General features: G+C 41.0%; 1 protein-coding gene across 1 annotated transcript; it reads right to left on the bottom strand.

Annotated features, from left to right (window-relative positions):
- LOC122665774 (nucleolin 2-like) lies at positions 1–27942 on the bottom strand. The gene is made up of 13 exons (XM_043861938.1): positions 27555–27942; positions 26587–27524; positions 19981–20070; positions 19651–19887; positions 19172–19393; positions 18971–19082; positions 18596–18748; positions 7791–7852; positions 7625–7704; positions 7444–7520; positions 7313–7356; positions 6637–6685; positions 1–244 (listed from the first exon to the last, which is right to left on the bottom strand). The coding sequence occupies exons 1-13, from the start codon at positions 27940–27942 to the stop codon at positions 240–242; spliced, it is 2457 nt and encodes an 818-aa protein (XP_043717873.1). The 3' UTR covers positions 1–239.
- Positions 27943–27971: the final 29 nt, after the last annotated feature.

Here is a 27971-nt window from a genome sequence, read left to right on the forward strand (position 1 = left end):
AACTAATATGAAGAAAATGAAATGACTGCACCGCTTTTTACAAAGAAGGGGGGGAAACTACAGACTACACAGTTAAGATTTTCTCCCAAAAATTTTGGCCTCATTGGCATCCCGATCCAAAGACGAGTGACTTTTCTGAGTATATTAACACCAATTAGTCTTGATCTGACAAATTGTAGAGGTGCGAACAAGTATCAGCACTGCTAGTCTGCTTAGCTTTGATCCAATTGATATACACGTCAGTCTGCAACAAACAGCAAAACGTTAGAATGTGGACAAGAAGACTGCAGACACTACAAGAAGAGATCCCAGTGAATGTCAAACTAAGCCTTTCAAAGTCCTGGGTCTAAGCATCATCCAGAATCACAGATACATCGTCTACAATAACCCAAACAAGTATAAATGTCTAACAAAAGGAGCATCATTGATGCAGGCACCAATAACTTCCATGTACGTCAGAACAACAGATCAGGACCTATGACTTGATCAGTGCCACATACAGACTGCCTACACTCAAAAATCAATCTGATCAAATGATATCAAACTATCTATCTCTGCCCTGTTTTTCTGGAGCTTATACAAGCTCCCCATGAAATCCCTTTTTGACCAACCAAATGAGAGATGGAGAAAATGTTTGGGGGATCATCTGTTGTCGCTGATTGTTGGTCCAGTACATTTTTTGTATGGTTCCAAGCAATGACAGGTTTTTATGTAATTATCATCTGATCAATTGCAATTATTGTTAGATATATGGCCAGAATACCGTGGGGGTATTCTGGACCTCTTTTCTTTGTTATTTTATTAAGTGGTTTAGTCCTACATTGCTCATGTACATAATTTTATTCTTTTATTACTCTTATAAATAAAGATGTGCTTGGGGTGAATAAATCATCCAAGCCTTTCCCTAATTTTAAATCTCTCTACATGGTATCAGAGCTGATTTCGAATTAGGGACCAACCCCATCGATTTTTTTTTTTTCCCTTCTCTCTCCTCCATCGTTTTTCCTCCTTCTCCCTCCTTGTTTCTCCTTTGTTCTCCTTTTTTTCCTAAGGGCAGCACTACAAGAGGTGGTCGTATGACTTAGGTGCTGCCCCTCCCAACCTCTTTTATGTTTTTTCCATGATCAATCCCTGTTCGATAGCTGCTGGACTCTACCTGCGGTTTTGAAGTCTTCAAGTTTTTTAGAAGATCAGCCCCTACCATTATTGCAGGCTGTTCTTCCCTTATTGGAGCTTCTTCAGCACCCTTTCCAGCATCTATTCAGCATATATATTCTCCTTCATTGAAGACCTCCACTCCCAATCAATCTCCATCTTCAGGGTTTTCCAAAACCCTGACAATTGTCGACTTTGGGTGTGGGGCTGCTTGTTGCTGCTACACTTTGGCTCTACTTCTGCAGGGCTGGTTCTACACTTTCAAGGACACACTCGACTGCAATTTGGGCCTTCACAGTTCAGTTTTGAAGACCTCTCTAAGATCGATATATCATCATAGGTGTTTGTTCCAAAACCCTGACATCCATCGATCTTGGGGCTGCTGCTGCCTATTGGACCTATATTTCTGCAGGTTATTTTCTCCATTATACAGGGTCAATCGACTTCAGTTGCTGCTATTTACCTGCAGTTTTATCCCTCTCTTGTCCCTTTATCGATCTCCACAATTCAGGGTTTTTTTCCAAAACCCTGTCAATTTCGATATAGGGTTCTTCACTGCTGCTGTCTCTGATTTTTTGGGGTTAGTTCAGCCTTCACTTGAAGACATTATTGGACTTCTTTACTGGCAGTATGGGTGACTCTCACGATTCTTCAGCTACTTCAGATCAGCCACCTACCGATGGTCACCACAAGACTGACTACCACAGCTTCACACCAAATCCTATTAAACTTGATGGCTCGAATTACCTTTTATGGTCCAGGTCTGCCTCTTTTGCCATTGCTGGCCGTGGTCTCACCAGCCATATTAATGGCACTAGTGTTCAACCTACTGCCCCAGGCCCTGCTCAGGACAGGTGGCTTGCTAATAATGGTGTTCTCATGTCCTACTTAATTGGTTCAATGACTACAGATTTGCAGCATAACTTTCTTCTTCTAGACACAGCTGCACAGATTTGGGCTGCTTGCAAGGAAACCTACGGGCAGCTTGGCAATGATGCCCAGGTATATGAACTTAGGCAGAAGGTCCTCCATACCACTCAAGGTGAACTTTCAGTTTCGAAGTACTATGCTACTCTACGCAGTCTGTGGCAGCAATTAGACCACTTTTCTGACTTCCACCCGTCTACAGTTGCTGATATTGCTTCCTATAAGAAGCATGTGGACAAGATCAAGGTCTATGATTTTTTGGCTGGCTTGAATGTGCAGTATGATCCAATTCGTGTTCAAGTGTTGGGCCATAAGCCTTTTCCCACACTCGAACAATCTTATGCATTGGTTTCATCTGAGGAGCACCGTAGGGCTGCCATGTTGCACCCGCCTATTACTGATAGATCAGCTCTCAAGGCTGCTGCCCCGACCCCTTCTGCACCTAGTGGCACTGCTTCTCTTGGTGATTCTACTACAGGGACTGTTGTTTGTGAGCACTGTCACAAACCCTATCACACCAAAGAGAAGTGCTGGAAACTTCATGGGAAACCGGCTGATTTTGAAGCTAAACGGGCTGCCAAGACAAAGACCAAGGCCCATCAGACTGAGACTGTTACTACAGCCCCTACTACTGACACTGGTCTATCCCAGGATGATCTACAGGCCCTCCTACGTATGCTCAGGACTTCCGCTGCGGCTGCCTCTACTACATCAGCTACTGCCAATTCCTCAGCTCCTTCAGGTTCACACTTTGCCCGGTCAGGTATTCCATTTGTAGGTCATTGTGCTTCTGTGGCTTCCCATCCTTGGATCATAGATTCTGGGGCCACAGATCATATGACCGGTTCCTCTAGTCTGTTTCACAGATATTCTCCCACTTCTGGGAAAGATAAGGTCAAAGTGGCTGATGGGTCCCTTTCTTCAATATCTGGAAAAGGACTCATCAACTGCACTTCCTCTCTTCCCTTATCTTCTGTTTTACATATTCCTAATTTTACTACTAACCTTCTTTCCATTAGTAGTATTACTCGTGATCTTAACTGCAAAGTCATTTTTTTTCCATCTCATTGTGTGTTTCAGGATCTGGACTCTGGGAAGACGATTGGATTGGGTAGAGTGCATGGTGGCTTGTACCTTCTTGATGACGGTCGCTTCTCTCCACCACCATTGCCTTCTCCGCTGCATCAGACCTCCTTGGTCTCTTCTGAACTTTACCAGTGGCACTCTCGGTTAGGTCACCCCCCTTTAGGAATTTTAGCTCATTTATTTCCTAGTTTGGTCACCCTACATACTAAGGATGACTTTTTTTGTGAGGCTTGTGTTCTGGCCAAACAGACACGTTCAACATATCCTATTTCAAATAAAAGGAGTTCTTCTTGTTTTAATTTGGTACATTCTGATGTTTGGGGCCCTAGTCGCAAGCCCTCTATTTCTGGTCATCGCTGGTTTGTCTCTTTTATTGATTGTCATTCTCGGAACACTTGGGTATATCTTTTGCACACTAAAAATCAGGTTTTCTCATGTTTTCAGCATTTTCATAAGATGATTCAAACTCAGTTCCAGGCTACTCTCCAAATATTGAGAAGTGATAATGGAACCGAATTTACTGAATCCCAATTTCAAAAATATTTGGCTGATCATGGCATTATTCACCAAACTAGTTGTGTTGATACCCCTGCCCAGAATGGTGTGGCAGAGAGAAAAAACCGCCATTTGTTGGAAATGGCCCGGGCTTTGATGTTTGCGAGGAATGTTCCTTCTCAATATTGGGGGGATGCGGTTCTCACTGCCGCCTATCTCATTAATAGGCTCCCTTCTCGGGTTCTTAATTCCCGTACCCCCTCTGATATTTTACTGGGCCATTCCTCCTTTATTGTCCCTCCCAAAGTATTTGGGTGTGTGTGTTATGCTAGGGATACCAGATCTCCAGGCAAGCTTGAGCCTCGTGGGCTCCGTTGTATTTTCTTGGGTTATTCTCCAACCCAGAAAGGTTATAAGTGTTACCATCCTCCTTCCCGTCGTACCTTGGTGAGTATGGATGTTGTTTTCCATGAGACCCTTTCTTATTATTCTTCACCACCTCTTCAAGGGGAGAGTTCTAGTGAAGATGTGCCCTTTGAGATTCCTCCACTAGAGGTTCCTCTGGTTGCTGTCCAGCCTCCTTTGATGGCACCCACGGCTACTGCCCAGGCTCCTTTGACTGATGCCCAACCTCCTTTGGATGATGTCCAACCTCCTCCGGCTGTTCCTCCCTCACCTAATGGGAATCCTTTACAGGGGGAGACCATAGAAAATAGTGTTGTTAATGTTCCTATTCAGGGGGAGCTGACTCCAGTCCAGAGAACTATTGGTGAATTTCGAAGAGAATTGACAATTCCAACATACTCACCTACACAAGGCGAGAACCAACAGAGGGCGTTGCAATCCACTTTAGCACCAATACCCATCCAATTGCGGCTCCAGATCCGAGATCCTCCATCTCCGGTAATCCCTCTTCTTCCGACCTACCTATTGCTCACCGCAAAGGTACTAGGACTTGTACTTTACATCCCATATCTCGTGTTGTTTCTTATAGTTCTCTTTCTCCATCTTTTCGTGCTTTTGTATCTTCTCTTTCTTCTGTTTCGATTCCTAAAACTTGGCAGGAAGCATCTACAGATGGAAAGTGGAAGGCAGCAATGTTGGAAGAAATGAGAGCACTACATAAAAATAATACATGGGAGCTTGTGACTCTTCCTCCGGAAAGAAACCAGTTGGATGTAGATGGGTCTTCGTGGTCAAACGAAGGCGATGGTTCGTGGATCGATATAAGGCACGTCTGGTTGCAAAGGGGTTCACTCAAACTTATGGAGTTGACTATCAGGAGACCTTTGCACCGGCGAAGCTCAACACCTTGTCCGGTGCTATTATCCTGTCTTGTAAATCTTGGGTGGGATCTTCAACAGTTAGATGTAAAGAATGCCTTCCTCCATGGGGAGCTTGAGGAGGAGGTATATATGGACATTCCACCAGGCTTCTCTGATGACAGGACCAAGGGCAAGGTCTGTAGACTGAAGCGTGCACTTTATGGGCTGAAACAGTCACCTAGGGCATGGTTTGGCAGATTTCACAAGGCTATGATTTCAGCAGGTTATAGGCAGAGTAATGCTGATCACACTTTGTTTATCAGACGAGTTGGTGACAAGGTAACTCTTCTCATAGTCTATGTGGATGATATTGTGGTCACTGGTAATGATGGTGATGCTATCAGGGATTTGAAGCTCCTCCTTGGCCGTGAGTTTGAGGTCAAAGATCTTGGTCCTCTGAAATATTTTCTAGGGATAGAAGTTGCTCGCTCTTCAAAGGGCATCTTTCTTTCTCAAAGGAAATATGTTCTTGATCTATTGACTGAAACAGGGCTGCTAGGCTGTCATCCTTCAGATACTCCTATGGAAGCTACTACAAAACTTAGGGAGAAAGAGGGTGAGCTGTTGACAAGGGTGTTTATCGGTTAGTGGGCAAGCTAATCTACCTTTCTCACACACGACCGACATTGCGATTCTTTGTGAGTTTGGTGAGCGTTCATGCATGATCCCTATTCCTCTCATATGGATGCAGTCCGTCGTATTTTGAGGTATTTGAAGTCTGCTCCAGGAAAGGGAATCCTTCTATCTCCCACGGGTCACCTTAAGATTGAAGCCTATCTGATGCCGATTGGGCTGGTTCTCCGACAGAAATCTATCTCGGTTCTTGTTCCTTTGTTGGTGGGAACCTTGTCACCTGGCGTAGCAAGAAGCAGAATGTTGTGGCAGGTCGATCTTGAAGCCGAGTTTCGTGCGATGGCCCAAGGAATTTGTGAACTCGTGGCTTAAAGGATTATTACAGGATATCGGTGTTGCTGTCCATCTTCCCATGATGCTTTATTGTGACAATAAAGCAGCCATTAGCATTGCTCATAACCCTGTCCAGCATGATCGTACTAAACACGTGGAGGTTGACCGACATTTCATCAAGGAGAAACTTGAGGCCGGCCTCATTTGTGTTCCTTTTGTGAAGTCTACTGATCAACTGGCTGATGTGTTCACTAAGGGACTGAGTAGCAAGCTGTTTCATCCTATCTTAGTCAAGTTGGGCATGCATGATATATATGCTCCAACCTGAGGAGGAGTGTTAGATATATGGCCAGAATACCGTGGGGGTATTCTGGACCTCTTTTCTTTGTTATTTTATTAAGTGGTTTAGTCCCACATTGCTCATGTACATAATTTTATTCTTTTATTACTCTTATAAATAAAGATGTGCTTGGGGTGAATAAATCATCCAAGCCTTTCCCTAATTTTAAATCTCTCTACAATTATACTTGGCCATGATCATTTGAGGAGTCCTGAAGACCATGTTTCAAGAAAATGCAATACAATGCCCACTGTTTAATTAACAATATTTACGATGCAGGTTTGTGTTAAAATAAACTAGAAATTAAAATAACAATAAACAGTAAATTCTAAAAAAAAAAAAAGACAATTCAGGTCGTTCGCTTAGTTCTAGTAGATAATATAACATTTATTATTAACTTACATCTGCGATAAAGACCACTTCCATAGGGTGGGGCAGCTCCTAGTCTTGCCTGCAGGACAAGATCCAGAGAACAATGAAACATCTAAATGGAAGAGCTACAGAAAGAAAAGATAAAGCATAAAAGAATGACCAAAGAGAAATTAGGAAAACCCAAGCAACTCTTTCTGTGCCGAACAGAATGCTCCAAAAAGATTATATTTTTCCTATCTTTTGCATTACTATAAGACCACAATCATATGTACAGAGTTCACCACATTCAAACATCCATGATAAATGATGGCTCCGATGAAATCAGGGTGGACACATGCGCAACTAAGTATCAGGAAAGGAAGGCCATAGGAAGTCAGAAATATCTTTAGAACATTTAAGTAATTAACACCGCCTCCATTTAGGGTACCACAGAGAAAATCAAAACACGATAACCTATGTACCCTTTTTTTCCTGTTTCTGGTAAAAACATGTTGTTGATAGAGTTGTGATGTTTTCTGTGCATTTAGTGACTAGTATGCTATTTCATCCACAAGCTTCTAGGAACAAAACATTAGTGATAAGAATATCTGACAAAATTAACACACTGTGCATGTAAAATACACAGCATTGGAAGCTGCTGAGCCAGAGAAAGGGGCACAGGGCAATGCATAGAGCAGAAGTCATTATTAGAGTGTGTAGAGCCTACCTGGAGGTAACCTGAATGATCTGCTGCAGACCCATAAGGTGTATCTAACACAAAGAAAAAAGGTCAATCAATGTTAAGTGCAACTAACAACAAGGCAATTGAATGCTGGTAATAGGACAGGTCAAGCCTACCGGATCTTGGACCGGCAATGGATTGCTGATAATAGGGGAGGGATGCTCCACTTATACCTTGGGATAATGTACTGTAACTATACAGCAAGAGAAACAAAAATAATTTACTGCATGTGCAAAGATTTTCTATCAAATAAGCTTTCCGAAAGTTACATGTGCTAGAACACAAAAATAATAATACCTTGAGCTTGCAACCGGAAAAGAACTATCCAAGCGTGCACGAGGATATACTCGTGGGTCTGAAAAAGGTATGTTATCTCCCTGCAGCAACCAACAAAGAGTTGAGGGAATGTCAAGCAGGCAGGAAGCAACAAAAAGTACATCTTATCACCAAAATTTGGAGTTACCAGCGCAGATAATGGGCGTTTCCCTCCAGGCATGGGGTGTGTATAATCCTGATCTCTGTAGCCTGGAAGCAGAAATCAAAGTCCCTAAATCAAGTACTTCAAAGAACTAGAGGTGCAAAACTGAAGATTCAGAGTGCCTAGAGAAAATTAAAGATTACAAACCCAGCAGAAACAATAGCACTTATACCCAAATTCCACATTGGGCAACTCCATCTGGCATAACTGGTGCAACCCACCTTCTTAGGCCCAATCCCATGGAACTCACCCCCAACATTCAAAAGAGCAATTAATGCCCCCTCCAACGGCTCCTTTCTTCTCTTCTTTCATTCCTACTTTTTTTATTTTTTATTTCTTCTTTCTTATATACACGTAATGTTATTTCATTCTTCCTAACTAGAAGGGCAGACAGGTTGTTGTGTAAGGATTGTAAGGTTATTCTTAGCGAGAGTCTAACCACCCAACATAGACTGGTGGTCTTAAATATGTGCCTCAGAGCACAAAAGTGTAGGAGGGAACCTATGTACCCTAAGATAAGATGGTGGAGACTAAAAGGTGAGTCCCTAGGTACATTTATGGAAAATGTGGTCAAACAAGGAAAACGAAACTTAGAGGGAGACACCAATGTCATGTGGAACGAGATGATGACTTGTATTAAGAGGGTTGCCAAAGAAGTTCTCGGGGAAGCAAAGGGTAGGCATAAGTCCGCTAGGGAGACCTAGTAGTGGGATGAGGAGGTCCAAGCAGCCATCAAGACCAAGAAAGAGAGGTTTAAGACTTGGGAACAGACTAAGGAAATAGAAGATAAAAAGAGGTACATTAAGGCCAGAAACGAGGCTAAGAAGATGGTGGGGATGGCTAGGGCAAGGAAATATGAGGAGCTCTATATTAATATAAACACAAAGGAAGGAGAAAAGGCTATTTATAAGATAGCTAAGTCGAGAGAAGGGAAGAGTAGAGATTTTGACCAGGTGAGATGCATAAAAAGGGAGGATGGAAAAGTATTGGTAAGGGATGAGGACATTGTGAGGAGATGGGCTGAGTATATTTGTGAACTTCTAAATGGAGATAGTTCGAATATGGTCGATTCGGTTAATTACATTAGTCATCAAGACACCAAACATCATATATATGTACGAAAAGTTAGTGTGGCTCAAGTAAAAGAAGCCTTAAGAAAGATAAAAGTGCGCAAGACACCACGCCCAGATGAGACCCCAATAGAAGTGTGGAAGGCCCTAGGATCATGTGGGGTTTATTGGTTAACCAAGTTATTTAACAAGATTATAATTACAAAGAAAATGCTAGATGAGTGGAGGAGAAGTATTGTAGTTCCAATCTATAAAAATAAGGGCGATGTCCAGAACTGTAATAACTATAGAAGCATAAAACTAATGAGTCATACTATGAAACTTTGGGAGAAGGTTATTGAAACCCGTCTGAGAAGAGAGACTCATATCTCCAAGAATCAATTTGGTTTTATGACAAGTAGATCCACGACTGAAGCTATCTACCTACTAAGGAGGCTCATGGAAAGATGTAGAGCTACCAAGAAGAACCTCCATATGGTCTTTATTGACTTGGAGAAAGCCTACGACAGAATCCCCAGAGATCTAATCCGGTATGTTCTTGCGAAGAGAAGGGTATCAAGTAAATATATAGATGTAATTAAAGATACGTAGGAGAATATGGTGACTAGTGTGAGATCTGTGGGAGGTCAGGGCAAGGAATTCCCAATTATGGTTGGGTTACATCAAGAATCAGCCCTAAGACCTTGTCTGTTTGCGCTTATCATGGATGAATTAACCAGGAATATCCAAGATGAGGTATCATGGTGTATGCTATTCACTGATGATATCGTTTTGGTGGATGAGACAAAAGCAGGGATTAACGCTAAGTTAGAGTTGTGGAGATCGACCTTTGAAGCAAGTGGCTTTAAGATTAGTAGATCAAAGACGGAGTATATGATGTGTAACTTTAGCCAAACTATGATGGATGATGACATGGTGAAAATTGAAGAGAGAGAGTTACCACCAAGTGACTAATTCAGATATCTGGGGTCTATCATACACAAAGAAGGTGATATAGATGATGATGTTTCACAAAGAATTAAAGTGGGATGGATGAAATGGTGAGGGGCGACCGGAATACTGTGTAACCTACACATTCCTTTAAAGCTTAAAGGAAAGTTTTACAAGACTGTGGTACGACCTGCTATGATGTATGGGGCAGAATGTTAGGTAGTTAAGAAGTGCCATATAACGAAGCTATGTGTTGCAGAGATGAGGATGTTAAGATGGATGCGCGGCAAAACTAGGAAGGGTAAAGTGGGAACAAAAGTATTAAAGCCGATATGGAAGTTGCCCGATCAGCAACATTGTCCAAGAATGTCATCTGAGATGGTTTGGTCATGTGTAAAGGAGGTCTAGGGACGCTCCAGTAAGGAGGAGTGACCTGATTCCGATTGAGGGAGCTAAAAGAACTAGGGGCAGGCCCAAAATTACCATAGGTGATGTTGTGAAGAATGACATGCAAAGTCTGGATCTTGTGCCAAGTATGACATCAGATAGAGCCTATTGGAGGGCAAGGATCCAAGTTGTCGATATCAGGTAGCTGAGATTTTCCTGATTTCCTGGGCTTGCCTATTTTCTCTCACTCTCATTTTTCATTTTCCCACTTATCACTTTTCTCATTTCTTCATTTTTCTTACTTTACTTAAACTTTGTGAGGACCTTTGTTTTCCCTACTTTGTAAGGATCCATGTAGCCGACCCCATTTAGTTGGGATAAGGCTGAGTTGTTGTTGTTGTTGTTCACCTTGAAAGTTGAGTGAGACCTCTCTTGTTGGGTGAGTGGGTCCTCAAACCCTCTACTTATCCTTGTATACTCCTCATTAATGAAATTTTATCCAATTTCCTTCCTTATTTCTATTTTCTTTACCCTTTTAACTTGGTCTACATCAATAACTGAGGACAAGGGTCCTAATGGTATCTAGCATAAGTCAAGCACGTACGGTAACACCACCTTTCAATTCTATTTGAAACCACGGGGCATACAAATGCTTTTAAATAAAATACTCAGACAACAGACACCTAAACAAGCATAAGAGAAACCAGATAAGACAACATGCACAAAAGCAAACCCTCCCCCCCCCCCCCCACAATCATGTAAACAAAAATGCTAATATGAACAAACAAGTTAAGATGGATGTTTAACTTCCTTGTGATATTTGAAAAAAATGTTAATGGTTTGTATCATAGTTATTAAGGCGACTAGGCAACCCAAGGTGATGGAGGGACGCGCAGGTGACAAGGCGCCTACCTAGGTATGCTATATATGAAATATAGAATGATAGGACGTACCTAGTGCACAAGGCCCCCGCCACTGCGGGGTCTGGAGAGGGTCATAATGTACGCAGCCTTACCCCCGCTTTCGCAAAGAGGTTGTTTCCAGAATATGTAACATAAAATGATAATTTATATAATTGTGCTTATATGCAACATAGAAGCCACACCAATGCAGTATGATATAATTATACTAGCAATGACCTAATATGAGATAACCAAAATATGATAAATAAAGCATAGGATATATAATTTAGGCATATTAAAACAAAACAATAAAAACGCTTGTGAAGTGTCAAACAACTGATATAACATAAAGTATAGTGTCACAAGGCGACTAGATGGCGATGTCTCAGCATCCAAGGCTATCACCTTTCTTGCATAAAACAAGGCGTGTTGTAGCCTTGGACCCAAGAAGGTGCCTGGACCTTAGGCGACAGCTTGACAACAATTTAAATGAACAAAAAAAGGTGGATGCCAAAGTGCATGCATTCTGACTCAATGGACAAACAGAAAGCTATTGTTTCCTAATTATGTATGATGTAATGCTAATACTGGGCAGATCAATTGTCCTCATAACCTCCTGTTCAACTCTAGAAGACAAGTTCAGAAACTGATGCAAATATTTGGTTGGACCAGTTTAACCCATTGAGACTAATAGACCACAAGGAGCCAATTCTAAAACGGGTATCGGTTTCGTAGGATATTAAGGAGATTTATTTTCTTTGGGAGAATATTATGTAATCTTTTATTTTAGGTAAGGGTTAGATACCTAGGATATTTTGGTTGGGAGCAATTTCTTTTTGATAAATATCCGGTTCCCCTTCCGTTATTACTTCCCTTTTCTGCCTGCTCCTGTTCCTGCAATTAACGGTGTTGATATCCACTCATGTGTGACGCAGATCTGAAGGTCTATCGCAGGAGATCCAAGAGGCCAGCAGCCTAGCGTGGCCTAGTTAGTTTAATTCTGTTTCCTTTTAACTTACTTTCTTTTGAAGTGTCTTTAGTTCAGTCCAATTAAACCAGTGGTTCAATCTAAGCTGTGGTCCAATGTTGGGTCAATTAAATTCAAGTTTTATTTTCTTTGTTTTTAAGTCAAGTCCTTAGTTGTTTTCAAGTTGTCCACATCACCTATTAAAGTTGACATAGTGTAGACACCTGATTTTTGTCACCCCCCCCTGGCGATGACGATACACGAAGGACCGGCGGACACGTCAAAAATAAAAAAGAGTGAGAATGTGTGGACTTGGCCCATGGAAAAGCCCATTGGTGCCAAGTCCATAAAGGGGAATTAAAAAGAAAGAGGTGGGTAAAATGGGAAAGCTTTTAAAAAAAAGAGATATCTAAAACCTAAAAAGAAAGAGGGGGGCAAAATGGGAAACAAAAAAAAGAAAGCAATTTCTAAAATCACAAGGGGGAGGGTAAAACAGGAAAAAACATTTAAAAAAGGAGGCACCTAAGATGAGATTCCATTTAAGGCTAAAATGGGAAAAAGCAAAAGATACCTAAACCTAAAAGAGGGAAGGGGTAAAATGGGAAAGAAACAAAATAAAAACCTAAACCTAGATTGGGAAAGGGGTAAAATAGTAAAAACACCTAAACCCTAAATTAAGAAAGAGCTTTAAAAGAGAAAGAGGAGAGAATTATGGAGGGGGGACAGCTGTCATTCCAAAAGGGGGATTTCTCAAAAAGAAAAAAAGACGAGAGAAAACGGATGGAGAAAAGATAGGGAGAGCCAAGAGAGAAAAGAGAGAGGAGAGAGGAGAAAACGGATTTCAAAAGAAGGGATTTCAGAGAAAAGCAAAAACAAAGAGGGGTCATCGTCATTGGGAGAAAAACCAGAGAGAGTGAAAGAAAAGAAAAAACACAGAGAAACGGAGAGAAAAGAGAGAGGAGAGCGAAGAGAGAAGATTTCAAAAAAACAGAAACAGAGAGGGTGAGGAAGAAGGAGAGAACGAAAGGGCACTGAGACAAGAAGGGTCGAAGCTTCCCTGAGCCGGGGTAGAAGATTCTCGTCCGACATCGTCTTCTTCTTCTCCACTTCTCCTTCTTTTACTTTGATTTCTTTTCTTACCATCTTCATTGCATTTCTGAGACCTACCAAATCCATTTGTTTTTTTTTTTTTTGTTTTCCCATCTTTAAACCCCTATCTCCAACACCCTATTCTCTCTTCTCCATCTAAAAACCCATCTCCAAGAGATAAATTCCCTCTTCTAATCTCCACCGAACCAACTTCTTTATCTTCAGTTTCTATTTTCTAGTTTTTATTCCATATCAAACCCCACCCATCTCTATTCTCTTTCCACTCTCCCTGAGGTTAACGATCCCTTTACCCACTTCCATTTCTGGTATTTTTCGATCTATTTGGAAGATATGTCTGCAGCATTTATGAAGAGGACAGTGGAGCATTTCGTGTAGGGTTGCTCTAACTCAAGTGATTCTGCTAGCACTACTTGAACTGTCGTCTCCATTTCTGTTTGGTTTTTTTTTATTTGTTCATATTGGATTGTAATCAAACCCCTTCCCCTTTTTAATCCCTGATTTGTAATAATCCCTTCCCCATTTCAATCCCCAATCTGTAATAAGTTCTTTATCCTTTGATCTCAAGTTCACTGCCGATTGCATCGTGGAGCCACACGAAGACCCTCAGGTATATTTTTATCCTCATTTTATTTGCTCTATTTTTCTGATTCCTATGTGCTATCTGTCCCCATTTCCCTTCTTCATTTCCTTTATTTTTTGTTCATTCTTGAATCCCTGAAACGTTGTTATTTGTTGTGCTGCCATGCCCCCACCCTTGTTGACCTCTTGGTAAGTTTTTTTAAGTTTCAGCCATGGCCATAATCGTTTGCTTCTGGTTTTCTCTTTCATGTATGATGTACTGGCCATTTCCTTCATCTACTGTGATTCTGATTGTGATCTGTGAATAGTGGTGTATTCCCTTGATCGGTTTTAATCTCTTTGGTGATCATCTCTATTATGGCTGGGCCTTAATTCGTTATTTTCTGTGTTTGTTTGAACACCAAACCATCTCGTTTATGGCCAGCAGACTTTGGGTTATTTAAACCCAAATATTCGGGTCATTTGGAAGAGTTTTGATCAGATTGGGTACTTGGCTTACTCTAAATGCATGTAATTTAATGAAGGAGGGACTGGCAACCATTTTTGACTCATTGTTTAAAATTATCTAAGCAATCAAAGCGGTTTGTCGGTCTAGGGCTTTGGGTTTCGCAATTTAATTCTTGAATCAAATTATGTTTCGTGGGCTGGGCTTGAGCTGCTTTTGATCAGTTTTGGATGATTGGGTCTAGGTTTTAATTCGTTGTGGGCTTGATCAAACTTTATTCCAGATTTGGAATTGGATTTTAGACCATTAAGATCGTGGGTTTGGTTTGGACCCAATCATTTGGGTCCAGTTGATTCCGATTTTGGTTTAGGTCGGTTGAATCATAGCCCATTGCTAAACCAGCTTAAGAATAAATGTTTGGTTTTGGGCTATAATGATATAGGATGGAATCGGTCCATTTGGTTTCACTTTTGTGTTCTAATATAAAGGCATTTTAAAATTGGACCATTTGTCTAGACTCCATGTTTGAGTCTATTTGTGGCCGGGCCCATGGTTTTCCAAGTGGGTGATTCCGAGTATGATCAAATATTGGGCCCGGGTTTGGTTTGGGCCTTCAATGTTGATAAATCACTTAATTAAGAAAAGGGTTTGAGCTTGAGGTTTCAAGATATGGATTCAGTTTGGTTCAGATTTCGGGTGTGGGCCACGTTTCAAATTTAGGCCCATTTTGATTTGGAGCCATTTGGCCTTAGTTTTGGTTTGGCATCGGCCAAGATTAGGCCGTGAGGGGAGAGGCTATAACCCACACTCGGGTTTAAGTGCACGTCACCGTCTAAAGCGAGACCCCGGGGTTGTATCACTCGATGCCTTTTGGTCGGTCTTAGAATTGGAACGTGTGAGAAGGAAAGAGCCCATCCGGTGGCTATGAGTTGAAACACGAAATACTTTAGTCCCCCGTGGGATGTGGACGTGTAGGACGGGATTTGGGCTAGCCCATCACCTAGCCTGCATATGTTTGGAATTTCTTCTTGCTTACTTGACATGAGTAGGATTAGTAAATTTGTATGTTTTAATTATGTGAATTCCATGCATGCCATGACTAGCCAAATTAGAATAATTTAGTTATATATTGCATGTGCTAATGTGATTAGATTGTACATATTCATCACCTGTTTTATTATTTTAATTGTTTGTTATGTCGGTTTAATCACCTTATATATCCTAGGGTAGAATGATATAGGAATTTGGCATAGGGTTGCTCAGTCTGTACAAAGATACCTAGTCCTAGGTGTTCAGTTTTAGGATGACTTAGATCTAGAATAATTAGTTTTAGAGTTACAAGCAAGACTTATTCAAGCAAATGGTCAAAAGAAGGATGATCGGCTCTGGGCCGGGCGGATTGGGTGCCTAACTCCTTCCCAATCCGTAACTTGACACTTACCCAATGATTTGGGTGGACCTCAGCCTTTATCCATTGAGTCATTAGTCTTTCCCCAGTGGGAACATTTATGGGTCCTAGACCCTTTCTAGGTGACGGCTCCTATTTTCTCATTTACCCTCTTAGGAGGGATCAGGGTCCTTGCTTTAGGGTACACCGCCGAGATCCGGTTCACCCATGGCATCCCCTTGTCAGGGGAATGTGGATTTTTATCCATGGTTCTTACACATAGGCATGGTAGTAGACTTTGATAGGGATCCTGTCTTGTACAAGTTGGAGTCAGCTAAGGGGTCTCTCCTTGACCAACTCCAACTCCACCTCTTCTTTGTCAATAAAAGGCTATGCGTGGGAGGGTTCTTACCCACCTATGAATTTTAAAAATTGCTGCTGTTGCTGCTCTTCTTCTCCATTGGTGAAGAAATTGTGTGTGTGATCAAGGCTCCTTGTGTTCAATCAAGGCTGGTTGGTGTTCGATCCTCCCAACCACCTTATGGTGTGAAGCTTTGTGTTTCTTCTTATTGTTATTCTCCATTCTTCCATCTTCTGAAATTTCCCACAATTCCTAATTCATTTGCAAGGGCTTTTTTTACACAAATGTCAATTGAGGGAATCTATCCATTGGATCCTCCCAAATTAAGAAGTTGTTCTAGACCCTAAAGGAAGAACTCGAACAGCATTCCTCTCGATCAGACCTGCCAATCTGGAGATATTTACAATCTCCTTATTCTGCCCTTATCTCTTATCTACTGTTCTATGCATCGTTATACTGAATCGATTTCTGATTTCACTGATCGGTTAATGGCTTAATGCTAAGATTTATGGTCTATAATCAGAATTTACTGCTCGACATATTTCTGTCCTCTGAGTTCTATTCTGATCTGTGGACTTATTATTATACCCCTCTCCTGGTTTAACTAGGACTGACATATATTTTCAGATCCAGCCGTTGGATTGAGTTGAGAATTTGAGCAACTGTTTTATTCCCTTACTACTGAACTCGACCTGAGTTTCAGTTCCATCAGACCAGCTGAATGAGTTATAATAATTATATTCCCTAATCTGGTTTATGTTCTCTGGAAATTAATTATTCAATTACAGTATTCATTAATGTGAGTCCCTCGAACTCTGTTAAAATTTCCCCTTTCCCTCTCAGATTTGAGAGATCCATCCTCACCCCTGGGCAAACTTCCCTTCAAGTACCCAGTCCAAAAGATTATCGGTATAGCATGTTCTAACTAGATCTCAGATCTGGTTCCGTGTGTCCCGTCAGATTCAGTTGCAGAAGTTTACTCTCCTCTTAATCCCTGCTGTTTGGTTTGATATTAGTTGGAATAAAAGGGTTAGGACCTTAGGGGGGTGCAAAGCTTGCCTTAAAGCCTCATGGGATTTGGGCTCAAGGTGGGAGAGCTTGATTGATTGTTTCGAACCTGGTTACCATGTGTAATATTGCTCGAGAAGTCACAAGGTTGAAGGAGGTCTGGAGAAGGTATTTTATTTGTCACCATATTTTTTTTCTATCCCATATTACCCTCCCCTTCTATTCCTAATTCTGATTCTATCCTTACTTTGTTTTATTACCTAGTCTACTCCTATTCTTTAAATACAAATCCCTTTTGTATCCCTGCCCATCTTAGCCTACCAAACAACCCCTTTAAAAGTCTGATTATTTACAAAATTGACATTCCCTCTTAATACTTGGTTTCGTATTGATTGGGTGGGCCCATAAGCAATCTGAACCAAGGGTTTCAAACCCCGGATTGCATCGGAAACATTAACCGGGTTACCATTTGACTAAGGAAGCTAGAAATTTGCCCAAGGCCTCCCAGAATCTCAAAATTTTGAAACTCTAGCCCAATGACTAGAAGTTTTGGATCCCAAGTATCTAAGACAAGGTGGAGATCCCAAACATTTGTAGGAATGGATGCTGGTTGGGTTATTGAGCTTCCTCACATGATACTCCTTTCAACAACTTGGTATGTCCCAACTTGTGCTGTAATCAAACACACTGGGAAGGAACCGCATTTATGCTCCCCTCAAAGAAAGATAATATCATAGCAAGGCAAAGTCGAAAGGTTGATAAAACATCCAAACAGCAGATAACATTCAAGGATTTGAAGAGATCTAACCATTGTCAACAGCACGAGTAAAGAGAGTGTAGAAATGGGGGAAGTTGATAAAGTTATTGGCCAGACCAAAGAAAAGTTCAGGGAGGACACCAGGGACCTAATTTGTTCCCCTGAAGCCATGCAAAAGGAAGTAGTTGTCAGAACCATATGAATAGAATGTTGAATTCCTGGCTCAGGTAACATTGGACAAAAGTCCTGAAATAATTTAATAGAAGCATGGCATTGTTTCAGGAAGCTCTATGTTGAAAACCATAAGTGCCATGTCATGGATGGTATAGAAAGAGATTCCCATGCCAATGCATGAAATGTTGAAAACACCTTTTTTTTCTTTTAATCAGAAGTCAATGAATAAATATGATTAATTGGATGATATGTTCCACAAGAAACTGTTGAACATTCTTCATCGAAGGTTGATGAAAGAAATATTATTACCTCAATGATAGGTTCTATCACCAACAAAGAGGACAAAAACAGTCGCTGAAGGGATTTTGGTTTCTTTCCATCACAAAATCCATGAAGCAAAATCCAAAGAACATCCACCGAGGGAAGTTGATGTTCAATAGAAAAATCAATTTCAATACTTGAATCTTCATGTAAAGCCCTAGACAGACATTCTATGTATATACTCTTATTAGTTAGACCAAGCTATCCATTTTGCTTCTTTCTATTTTTTAATTTCTAATTAAATTACAGTATTTCATATGAAATGAATAATATGAATAGCATGCGTAACATGCACCAAATAAGATAAATATATTGACTGGATGCAAATAAGGGGAGAGTAGAAAATTAACATCAAAAAATAAAAGAAAGAAAATTCTTAAATTAAAACATACCTCTCCCTAACCCTATCTGCCCTGGCCTCCAAGAGACCTGCTCCCTCAAAACCTGTGTAAGTTCATGGGTAGTAGAAGATTTTCTGTCTCTAGTATAACCATAAGATACTTCAGACTTTCTTTTGTTGGAGGATGCATTTAGGCTTGTGTCACCTGAAACAAACAAAGGATAGAAAAGAATATCATATCTCTTACCATGTTACTAGAGGCATGAGCTGATTCTCTTATTACGTAGTTATACACAGGACCATTGCAAGCAGGTCATGTAAACTGAAATCCAAGTTACATATTCACAACCACCAGCACCTGCTGGTAGCACATAAACTCAACCAAATTTAATCCTAACATGATTGGAAGATAAAAAAATGCACTCACGTTGGGCAGCCTTTGGCTTCTCTTTGGAATGATCCTTCGTAGATGGCCTTGAGCCACCTTTGTTTTGCTTACCCTTTGATATAGGTTTTGCAAGTGATGCCCTCACATTTACCTAAACAATTTACAAGTGGACAAAGTAATTGATAATAAGAAAAGCATGGAAATAACAAATGAATACCACCACATATAACAAAGCAGAACCTTGGTCCCTTCATCAGTCAACCCCTCCTTATTGATTGACTCTATGCATGCAAGAGCAGCCTCACGAATTGTATAATTAACAAAAGCAAAGTCTTTTCTCTTAGCTGAATGCATATTTCGTGCAAGAACAATTCTGTCAATCTCTCCATACTTTTCAAAATGCTTCTTTACTTTCTCCTCATCCCAAGAGGATGGTACACCTTCAGCATAAACTGACTTAACCTACAAAAGTAGAAGCTCATTTAACCTCAAATGGATCATAAGCAGGATAAATCAGATTCTCCTATTAAATTAGAAAAGCCTCCCAAAAACATAAGCCTATAATATCTTAAATCACAATGCAGTGGGTAGGAGGCAACCACTGACCTATAATTTCTTCAAAGATTCATTAAATAACTAAACCACTAATCAAAAGTATATAACTGTGATAGAAATTCTGACAGCGAGGAAATAATAATCACTTAATAACCCAAACACACCTTCAGCATCTCCTCTTCATCGGGCTCATTCAGAGGTTCAGCCCAAGCAACTTTGATATTCCGTCCCTTGCCAAAAACATCCTTCTTTTGAAGCTTCTTATAAGCACTTTGTGCATCTTTGTTAGTTTCAAGTTCAAGAAATGCAAACCCACGATTATATTCAGCGTTATTAGGATCAGTCATTACTGTGACTGTGTCAATTTTCTCAATCCCAATACTTTGCAACAGATTGACAATCTGTTCAATCAAATAGATCCATTTTAGAGATATAATTGATAACTTCAAGAATGAATTGCTGAATGAAAATTTCAACAAAAATTTAAAACTTACATCTTCTTTCTTCCATTTTTTTTCGATATTACCAAGAAATATTGTGTCATTGACCTCCACAGGTGCAGTTCCACATAGCTTCCCACAAACCTTAGGTTTCATCACAAAAGGTATTGAAATATGAGGTAAATCACAATTTTTATTAGTGAATTCCACATCATAACAGATTACATTAGGACATAGTTTCCTGGGTGATATTCAACAAATAAAACAAATTGAAATGAAGATACATTACATACTTTATGAGAAAATCAATAGGGAAGTACAAGGACAATGCAGTAAATGTGGAAAAATCAAATGATGCAATTCTTTCTCAACGAATTTTGAAGTAATGAGCACCCCAATTGCAACTATAGATAGAAAATTCAAAAATTTACAAGTTGTACTAACTACTCAAGATGTTCAAGACTCTTCTACAAGTGCAATCTCTACAACAATTTGTAGAAACCGCTTCCTCTAAAAGGCCGACTTTTTAGGAAAGGGAGGAAACAATATGTATATCATACAGGAGCTTTTAACATGGCGGACTATCCAAAGGAGGATACGGGTGGATAAATAATTTTTTAACACCTGCCCGCTCCGAAGGGGACTCGATACAGTAACCTCTGCCTGCTCTAATACCATGTAGAAAACGCTTCCTCTAAAAAACCGACCTTTTAGGAAAGGGAGGAAGCAATATGTATATCATACAGGAGCTTTTAACATGGCGGACTATCCAAAGGGGGATACGGGTGGATAAATAATTTTTTAACACAATTATCACAAACCAATATGTTGTAGACAATTTTCTGACCAATTTCTTATTGAAGATTCAGAGACTGTTGAAGATGAAAGTCATGTTTCAATTGGTATGAAGACAGTACCATTTGCAACCAGAACAAGTAATGATTGAAATAAGAAAGAATAAATTGTGCTGAATTACGAAGAACAAAAGGTTTGTCAAATTGATTTTGGCATTCCGCACAAGGTAGACGATGTTGATCTTCCATAACGGTTGCTGCAGCCGTCCATTCACAATTTTACAAGTCCCAAGAGAGTTCTTTGACATCAAGCAATGGAAAACTTATGCAGATTTTGGTGCTACAGTTATTTAAACCTCGAGGTTGACTTTTTCCCTCAACTAAGGGAGACTGACACAGAGCAACTTTTTGCAATGTTATAATGCTTTAGTACACATATGAGCATGTTTCTATAGTTGAGCTGTCAGATTCTATATATTGGTTTTGGGGATTTAACTAGTTGCAGGGGCTTTATTAATATTTGCTTTTAAGTTTTTAGATGTCTAGTTGTGGGTGGTAATGGTGGCTATTTAATTAAATAAATAAGTTCCAGGATCATAGATAAGTTATTTAGTCTAGACATAAATTTAACCCCATTAAAGCAGTTATAGTCTTATTGTAAAGCAATCTAGTTAGATTAGACTCGGTCCATGTCATAGTAGTCAAGGCAACGCCTAGGTATCCAGGGGCCTTGGTTGCCTAGGCCGGCGCCTTGTTGGTGTTGCCTTGCGTCGAAGCCCCCCTGTGACAACCATGGTCCATGTCTTAAGCAGTAGGAGTGCAGAACTTTATTTCTTTTTCATTGCTTCTTATGAGTATCATGCTGAAGCAAAATGATACAGATAAGTCACCTAGAGGGCAGGCCTAAAATGGCCACGATGCAGATTCATCACCAAATAGGGCTTGTTTCATTGGGAATAAGTCTAGGGTTGGGTTACATACATGTTGGGCCTTTGATCCCATGGGTTTCTAATGTAATAGGCAACTTTTATGGGCCTAAAATATGGGTATATAGCATACGGGATTAGCCCAATACTTAGTTTATTTTTATGTTTTTTTAATTGAACCAGTTCAAATTGGTTGCATCCAATTGGTTCAATTTAAGTGATCATGTGACTTAGTTAAGTGGTCATGTGACAACTTAAGTGGTCATGTGATGTAAGTTGGGCTGGATTAGGACTCTATAAGTCCAGCCATGTTTTGAGTCTATTTCCTTTAGTATTCTAGTTTCCTAGTCAATTTAAGTTACCTAATAGGTTAGGGATAGGTTTAAGCCATTCATTTTTAGTGTCTAAGTCTATTTTTGAGTCTTCTATATAAGTTTGTAAGGGGGGTCAGCATTACATACGAATTTAATTAATGAAAAAGCTTTTGTTTGCTGCCATAGCTGCTGCTCTGCTCTGTTGAGTGAACCTTATGAGTAATATCAAGGCTACCTTGTGGGTAATATCAAGGTGACGGGATTGGTGAACTCCGATCGACTCCTTGCATCTTGTAGATCGGGAGGCCCTTCTTCTTATTCAATCGAGCTTCTTCAAGCTACTATTGTTGCCTTTGAAAGAGATCAAACCAGTAAGTAATTTTAATTTCCTGCATGTATCCTTCCCCTCTTCATCCTCTAACCTAATCCACACCCCCCTCCATCCATCAAACCCTAATTCTCCATTAAACCTGCACTCCTACCTCCACTAGGATTTCCCCATTACTCCAAATTTAGCCATCACTTTTTCCTGCATGTATCCTTCCCCTCTTCATCCTCTAACCTAATCCACACACCCCTCCATCCATCAAACCCTAATTCTCCATTAAACCTACACTCCTACCTCCACTAGGATTTCCCCATAACTCCAAATTTAGCCATCACTTTCGAACCCTACTTCCAGCCTACATCCCCCACATCACTCCCCACACTCGACCTTAAACCCAGCTCATAACTCCCACTCTATCCCCTCCATTCCTCCACTCCATTAAAACCCAAAACCTGCAACTCAATTCTATCCAGAATTGCAGAATTTCAAAAACTCATCCAAACCGTAACCTTTTTATACCATATTGACCCCCTAGACCTGCCCATTAATACCCTATAAACCCCTTTTCCAATATCCAACCCTAACCCTAGGAATTGACCTAAATCCTAGTGCTGTCCATTCGAACTAGCAGCCCCTTTTGTTATTTGATCCTGTTGTTTGGCTCCTAATAGGTCTCCTACCTATCTAGGACTACATTAAGTGGTATCAGAGCTATGGCGGAGGGAAGCTCCAACCAAGCCTCGAAAGACCCACCTCCCTTCGTTTTCAAGACCCGAGTTCGCCTACCCAATGGGAGCACAGCCATATTAGTTGTTGATGAGAGGTGACGTAACAACATTATTTCACAATCCGTGGTGGATATGTTGTCCCAATCAGGAGAGATTTGCATCATGCCTACAGGTAAAGTCTTTGTTGAATTTGGGTGTTCTTCATACCATGATGGTGCTTGGTGTAAACCCATACCATGATGGTGCTTGGTGTAAGCCGGTACCATCTCCAAGGAGCGTTATTGCAGTAGGTTGTAATTGGTTGGACGAGCGACAAGGCTGGATTGAACCTAAAAACAACTCGTGTGTCCTACCTGATCGACACCGTCTATGCCACTTGTTTACTCTAAAAGGGTTACAACCAAATGTGACCACATCGACTGTACAGCCACAGAGACTGCCGAACATGTCAACTCAAATGCAAGTGACATCGACTGTGTTTGAAGTTTCACCAATGGCGGATGCACCAACAGAAGATTCTACTAAAGCGGTTTGTGTTGAAGAGATTCAAGAACCTATAGCTAAAGAAATTCAAGTAGACCAAGCTGGACCAGTAGTTGAGATCATGGTTGAGAAGCTCGGCCATCAAATTGATGTGGAGGTCCAACACACAATGGTAGAAGAAACTACTGAAGAGGTCTACATTGAAGAGAGCAAAGTAGACAAGGCTAAGGACATAGAAGATGAAGTGGTGGTTGAGAACACTCCACAAGAAATCATCGACATCTAAGATACTGTTCTTAAAGAGGTCGAGCACATAGAATTTGTTATGCCACTATGGTTCTCTGAAGAGAAAGCTCCACACCTTGAAAACTTTATTCCTAATATTCTTGCCTCACCAGAGTTCTATTTGGGAATGGTCAAAGCTGCTACTCACATGTTCTTTCCCCCTCATCACTACAAAATTCGAGGACGAATTTTTTCAAGTTGGGGAGAGTTGATGCAGATTCATCACCAAATACATGTTGGGCCTTTGATCCCATGGTTTTCTAATGTAATAGGCCACTTTTATGGGCCTAAAATATGGGTATATAGGGTGCATACGGGATTAGCCCAATACTTAGTTTATTTTTATGTTTTTTTAATTGAACCGGTTCAAATTGGTTGCATCCAATTGGTTCAATTTAAATGATCATGTGACTTGGTTAAGTGGTCATGTGATGTAATTTGGGCTGGATTAGGACTCTATAAGTCCAGCCATGTTTTGAATCTATTTCCTTTACTATTCTAGTTTCCTAGTCAGTTTAAGTTACCTAATAGATTAGGGATAGGGTTAGGCCATTCCTTTTTAGTGTCTAAGTCTATTTTTGAGTCTTCTATATAAGTTTGTAAGGGGGCCAGCATTACATACGAATTTAATTAATGAAAAAGCTTTTGTTTTCCGCCATAGGTCTCGCTTCTCTGTTGAGTGAACATTGTGAGTAATATCAAGGCTACCTTGTGGGTAATATCAAGGTGAAGAGATTGGTGGACTCCGATCGACTCCTTGCATCTTGTAGATCGGGAGGTCCTTCTTCTTATTCAATCGAGCTTCTTCAAGCTGCTACTGCTGCCTTTGAAGGAGATCAAACCAGTAAGTAATTTTAATTTCCTGCATATATCCTTCCCCTCTTCATCCTCTAACCTAATCCACACACCCCCTCCATCCATCAAACCCTAATTCTCCATTAAACCTACACTCCTACCTCCACTAGAATTTCCCCATAACCCCAGATTTAGCCATCACTTTCGAACCCTACTTCCAGCCTACATCCCCCATATCACTCCCCACACTCGACCTTAAACCCAGCTCATAACTCCCACTCTATCCCCTCCATTCCTCCACTCCATTAAAACCCAAAACCTGCAACTCAATTCTGTCCAGAATTGCAGAATTTCAAAACTCATCCAAACCCTAACCTTTTTATACCATATTGACCCCCTAGACCTGCCCATTAATACCCTATAAACCCCTTTCCCAATATCCAACCCCAACCCTAGGAATTGACCTAAATCCTAGTGTTGTCCATTCGAACCAGCAGCCCCTTTTGTTATTTGATCCTATTGTTTGGCTCCTAATAGGTCTCCTACCTATCTAGGACCACATTAGACCATAGTTGAGGTTGTGAAGAATGACATGCTTAATCTGGATCTTGTGCCAAGTATGACCTCATATAGAACCTTTTAGAGGACAAGGATCCACATTATCGACACCATGTAGCTGAGATTTTCCTGGGTTACCCTCTTTCCTCTCACTTTCATTTTTCATTTTCCATTATTTACTTTTCTTATCCCATTTCTTCATTTTTTTTTTTTATAATCCATTCCTCTTACTTTGTTTTTGAAAAGATACATGTAGCCGACCCCATTTAGTTGGGATAAGGCTGAGTAGTTGTTGTTGTTTTTGCTATTGGTCTTCTTGCTCCCTGTCTCTCTGAAAGAGTTTGTTTCTGGAATGATTTTTCTAATTTTATTTCTATTATTTCTGTTCTCTTCATCGTCATTGGGGATTTCAACCAAATCTTGTTTGATCATGAGGAGATGGGAGGGGGTTTTGTGCCTAATCTCAATAGCTCGGTTATGATCGATCTCAGGGGGATGATGGAGTTGTTTGGCTTAATCAATGTTGCTCTTCAGGGATCACTTACATTAAGTGAAAACCCCTAACTTAATCATAAAGTGCCTTGATAGGTGCCTGGTCAGCTCGGATTGGGCTTCTCTTTGGCCCAATGCTTGTTTGTGAAGCATATTTAATATTGCACAGTACAATAAGCACAGAAACTACTGTTCAGATCAGATCCTGGTTATTTGGCTCCTAGTATGACTATTCAAACCTAGGACTACATTACCCACACAAGTTAATCAAGCCATGTGAAGTATATTTAATTGAAAGTGCCCTTAAAAGCACAGTACAATAAGCACAACATAGTATAATCATTCTAAGTATATTTCACACTTTATCTTCCGTTTCTTTTGGCATCCAAACTAGACTCACCAAAAAATCATCTTTCGATTGCCATTAGGTCAAAGGGCCACATTTTTCCCCCTCAACCACCTAAGTTTTTCCTTCTGAAAACAAGACCAAATCAACTAAGAATATAAAAATATCTTATCATTTGCCTTCCATCTTCTTGGTCGTGGACCTTCCTTAGATTTTTATTTTTTTTTGAGGGGTGGTGTTAAATCATTCTCTTTCAGAAAATATTCATGTTATAGTGCAAATCAAGATTGATAAACCGATACACCTGACTCAAAACTTCATATCAATATCATCAGTACAAAGAAAATCTTTCCATCTACAATTCTAAGCATTATCCCTTCTAATTTTTTCTTTTTTCTTTTTTCTTTTTTTTTGGGGGGGGGGGGGGGGTGGTGGGGTGGGGAGGTAGGAGATAAACTATCCAATTTACGATACCAGTACAGACAAACCACAATCTAAGAAAATAAAAAGAAAAAACTTCCGGTAGAAAGATAATTCCTGCCACAAAAGGGAACAATGACCCAGAAACCAGAAAGAAGCAGCAGAAATGGAAGTGGGGAAGAAAAGAGTACCTCAACTTTGGAGTATTCAGTCAAAGCCGTTTTAGCATCGGCTGCGGAGGCATACCTCAAGAAAGCATATCCCTTGTTCTTCCCAGTCTGGTTGTTCTTCATCAACCGTACCTCCACAACCTCCCCAATCTTCTCGAAAACCTTCCGTAGATCGTCCTCCTTGGCATCCTTATCAAGTCCCCCAACAAAAATCTCAGTTTTTCTCCTCCTACGCCGCTCTGAAATCTCCAGTTCTTCATCCCTAGTGGCTCCATTCCCCTTCTCCTCTTCCTCATTACGACCACCTTCTTCACAGTTCTCCACCTTTTCCTCCTTCCGACCACCATTCTCAGAATTGTCCACCTCTTTCTTCTCATAACCACCATCCTCACAATTCTCCACCTCTCCCTTGGGAACCGATTCTTGACCATCACCTCCAACACCAGAATCACCGTCAACGTTTCCGACTTCACACCCATCAATGTGAGATCCAACCAAATCCACTTTTGGCGCATCGACTCGAGATTGAGTTTCGGTAACCTCATCACTCTGAGCTAGAGCCGAATCTGATTTAGAACCTTCGAACTCAGGAGCCTCGGATTGCTTAGAGTTCTCAACTTCAATTGGAGCCGAAACAGAAGGCTTTTTATTTCCATCGCCATCGACCAGCGGAAGCTCCGGTTTTGCTACTTCATTGGAAGGCTTTAGGACTCGTTTGGTGACCTTCTTCTTGATCACCTTCTTTACAACTCTGATGGTTTTCTTAACTGCTGGTTTTACGGTGGTTTTACCGGCGGGTTCCTGCTCGGCGGATTTATCAGCCATCTCTTGTTCGGAGGGTTTACCAGGAGAAGCAGTTCCATCGGAGGTTTCAGGCGCAGAGGTTCCCAGAGGGATAGTCGCTACGGTAGTTACCGGAGCGGTTTCAGCTGAGGGTTCTAGGGAAATGGTTTTGACGGTGGTGGTTTCCGAAGGAGTGGTATCAACTTCGGTGGTGTCCGGGGGAGTGATTTCGATGGCGGTGATTTCCGGGGGAGTGATTTCGATGGCGATGGTTTCCGGGGGAGTGATTTCGATGGCGATGGTTTCTGGGGGAGTGATTTCGACGACGGTGGTCTCCGGGAGAGTGATTTCAACGGCAGTGGTTTCCGGAGGAGTGATTTCGATGGCGGTGGTTTCCGGGGGAGTGATTTCGACGGCTGTGGTTTCCGGGGTAGTGATTTCGTCGGCTGTGGTTTCCGGGGAAGTGACTTCTACAGCGGTGACGGCGGCGGGAATGGTCGAAGCAGGAGTCTTGGGGGAGATCCGGGAGGCCTTAGCGGTAGATTTACGGGCGGAATTGGGGGTGGTTTTTCTGGCACGTAACTTGGGAGCCATGTCTGCGTGCTTTTCCCTTCTCACTTTCT

This window comes from Telopea speciosissima, chromosome 1 (assembly GCF_018873765.1).
Source record: "Telopea speciosissima isolate NSW1024214 ecotype Mountain lineage chromosome 1, Tspe_v1, whole genome shotgun sequence".
Lineage (NCBI taxonomy): Eukaryota > Viridiplantae > Streptophyta > Magnoliopsida > Proteales > Proteaceae > Telopea > Telopea speciosissima.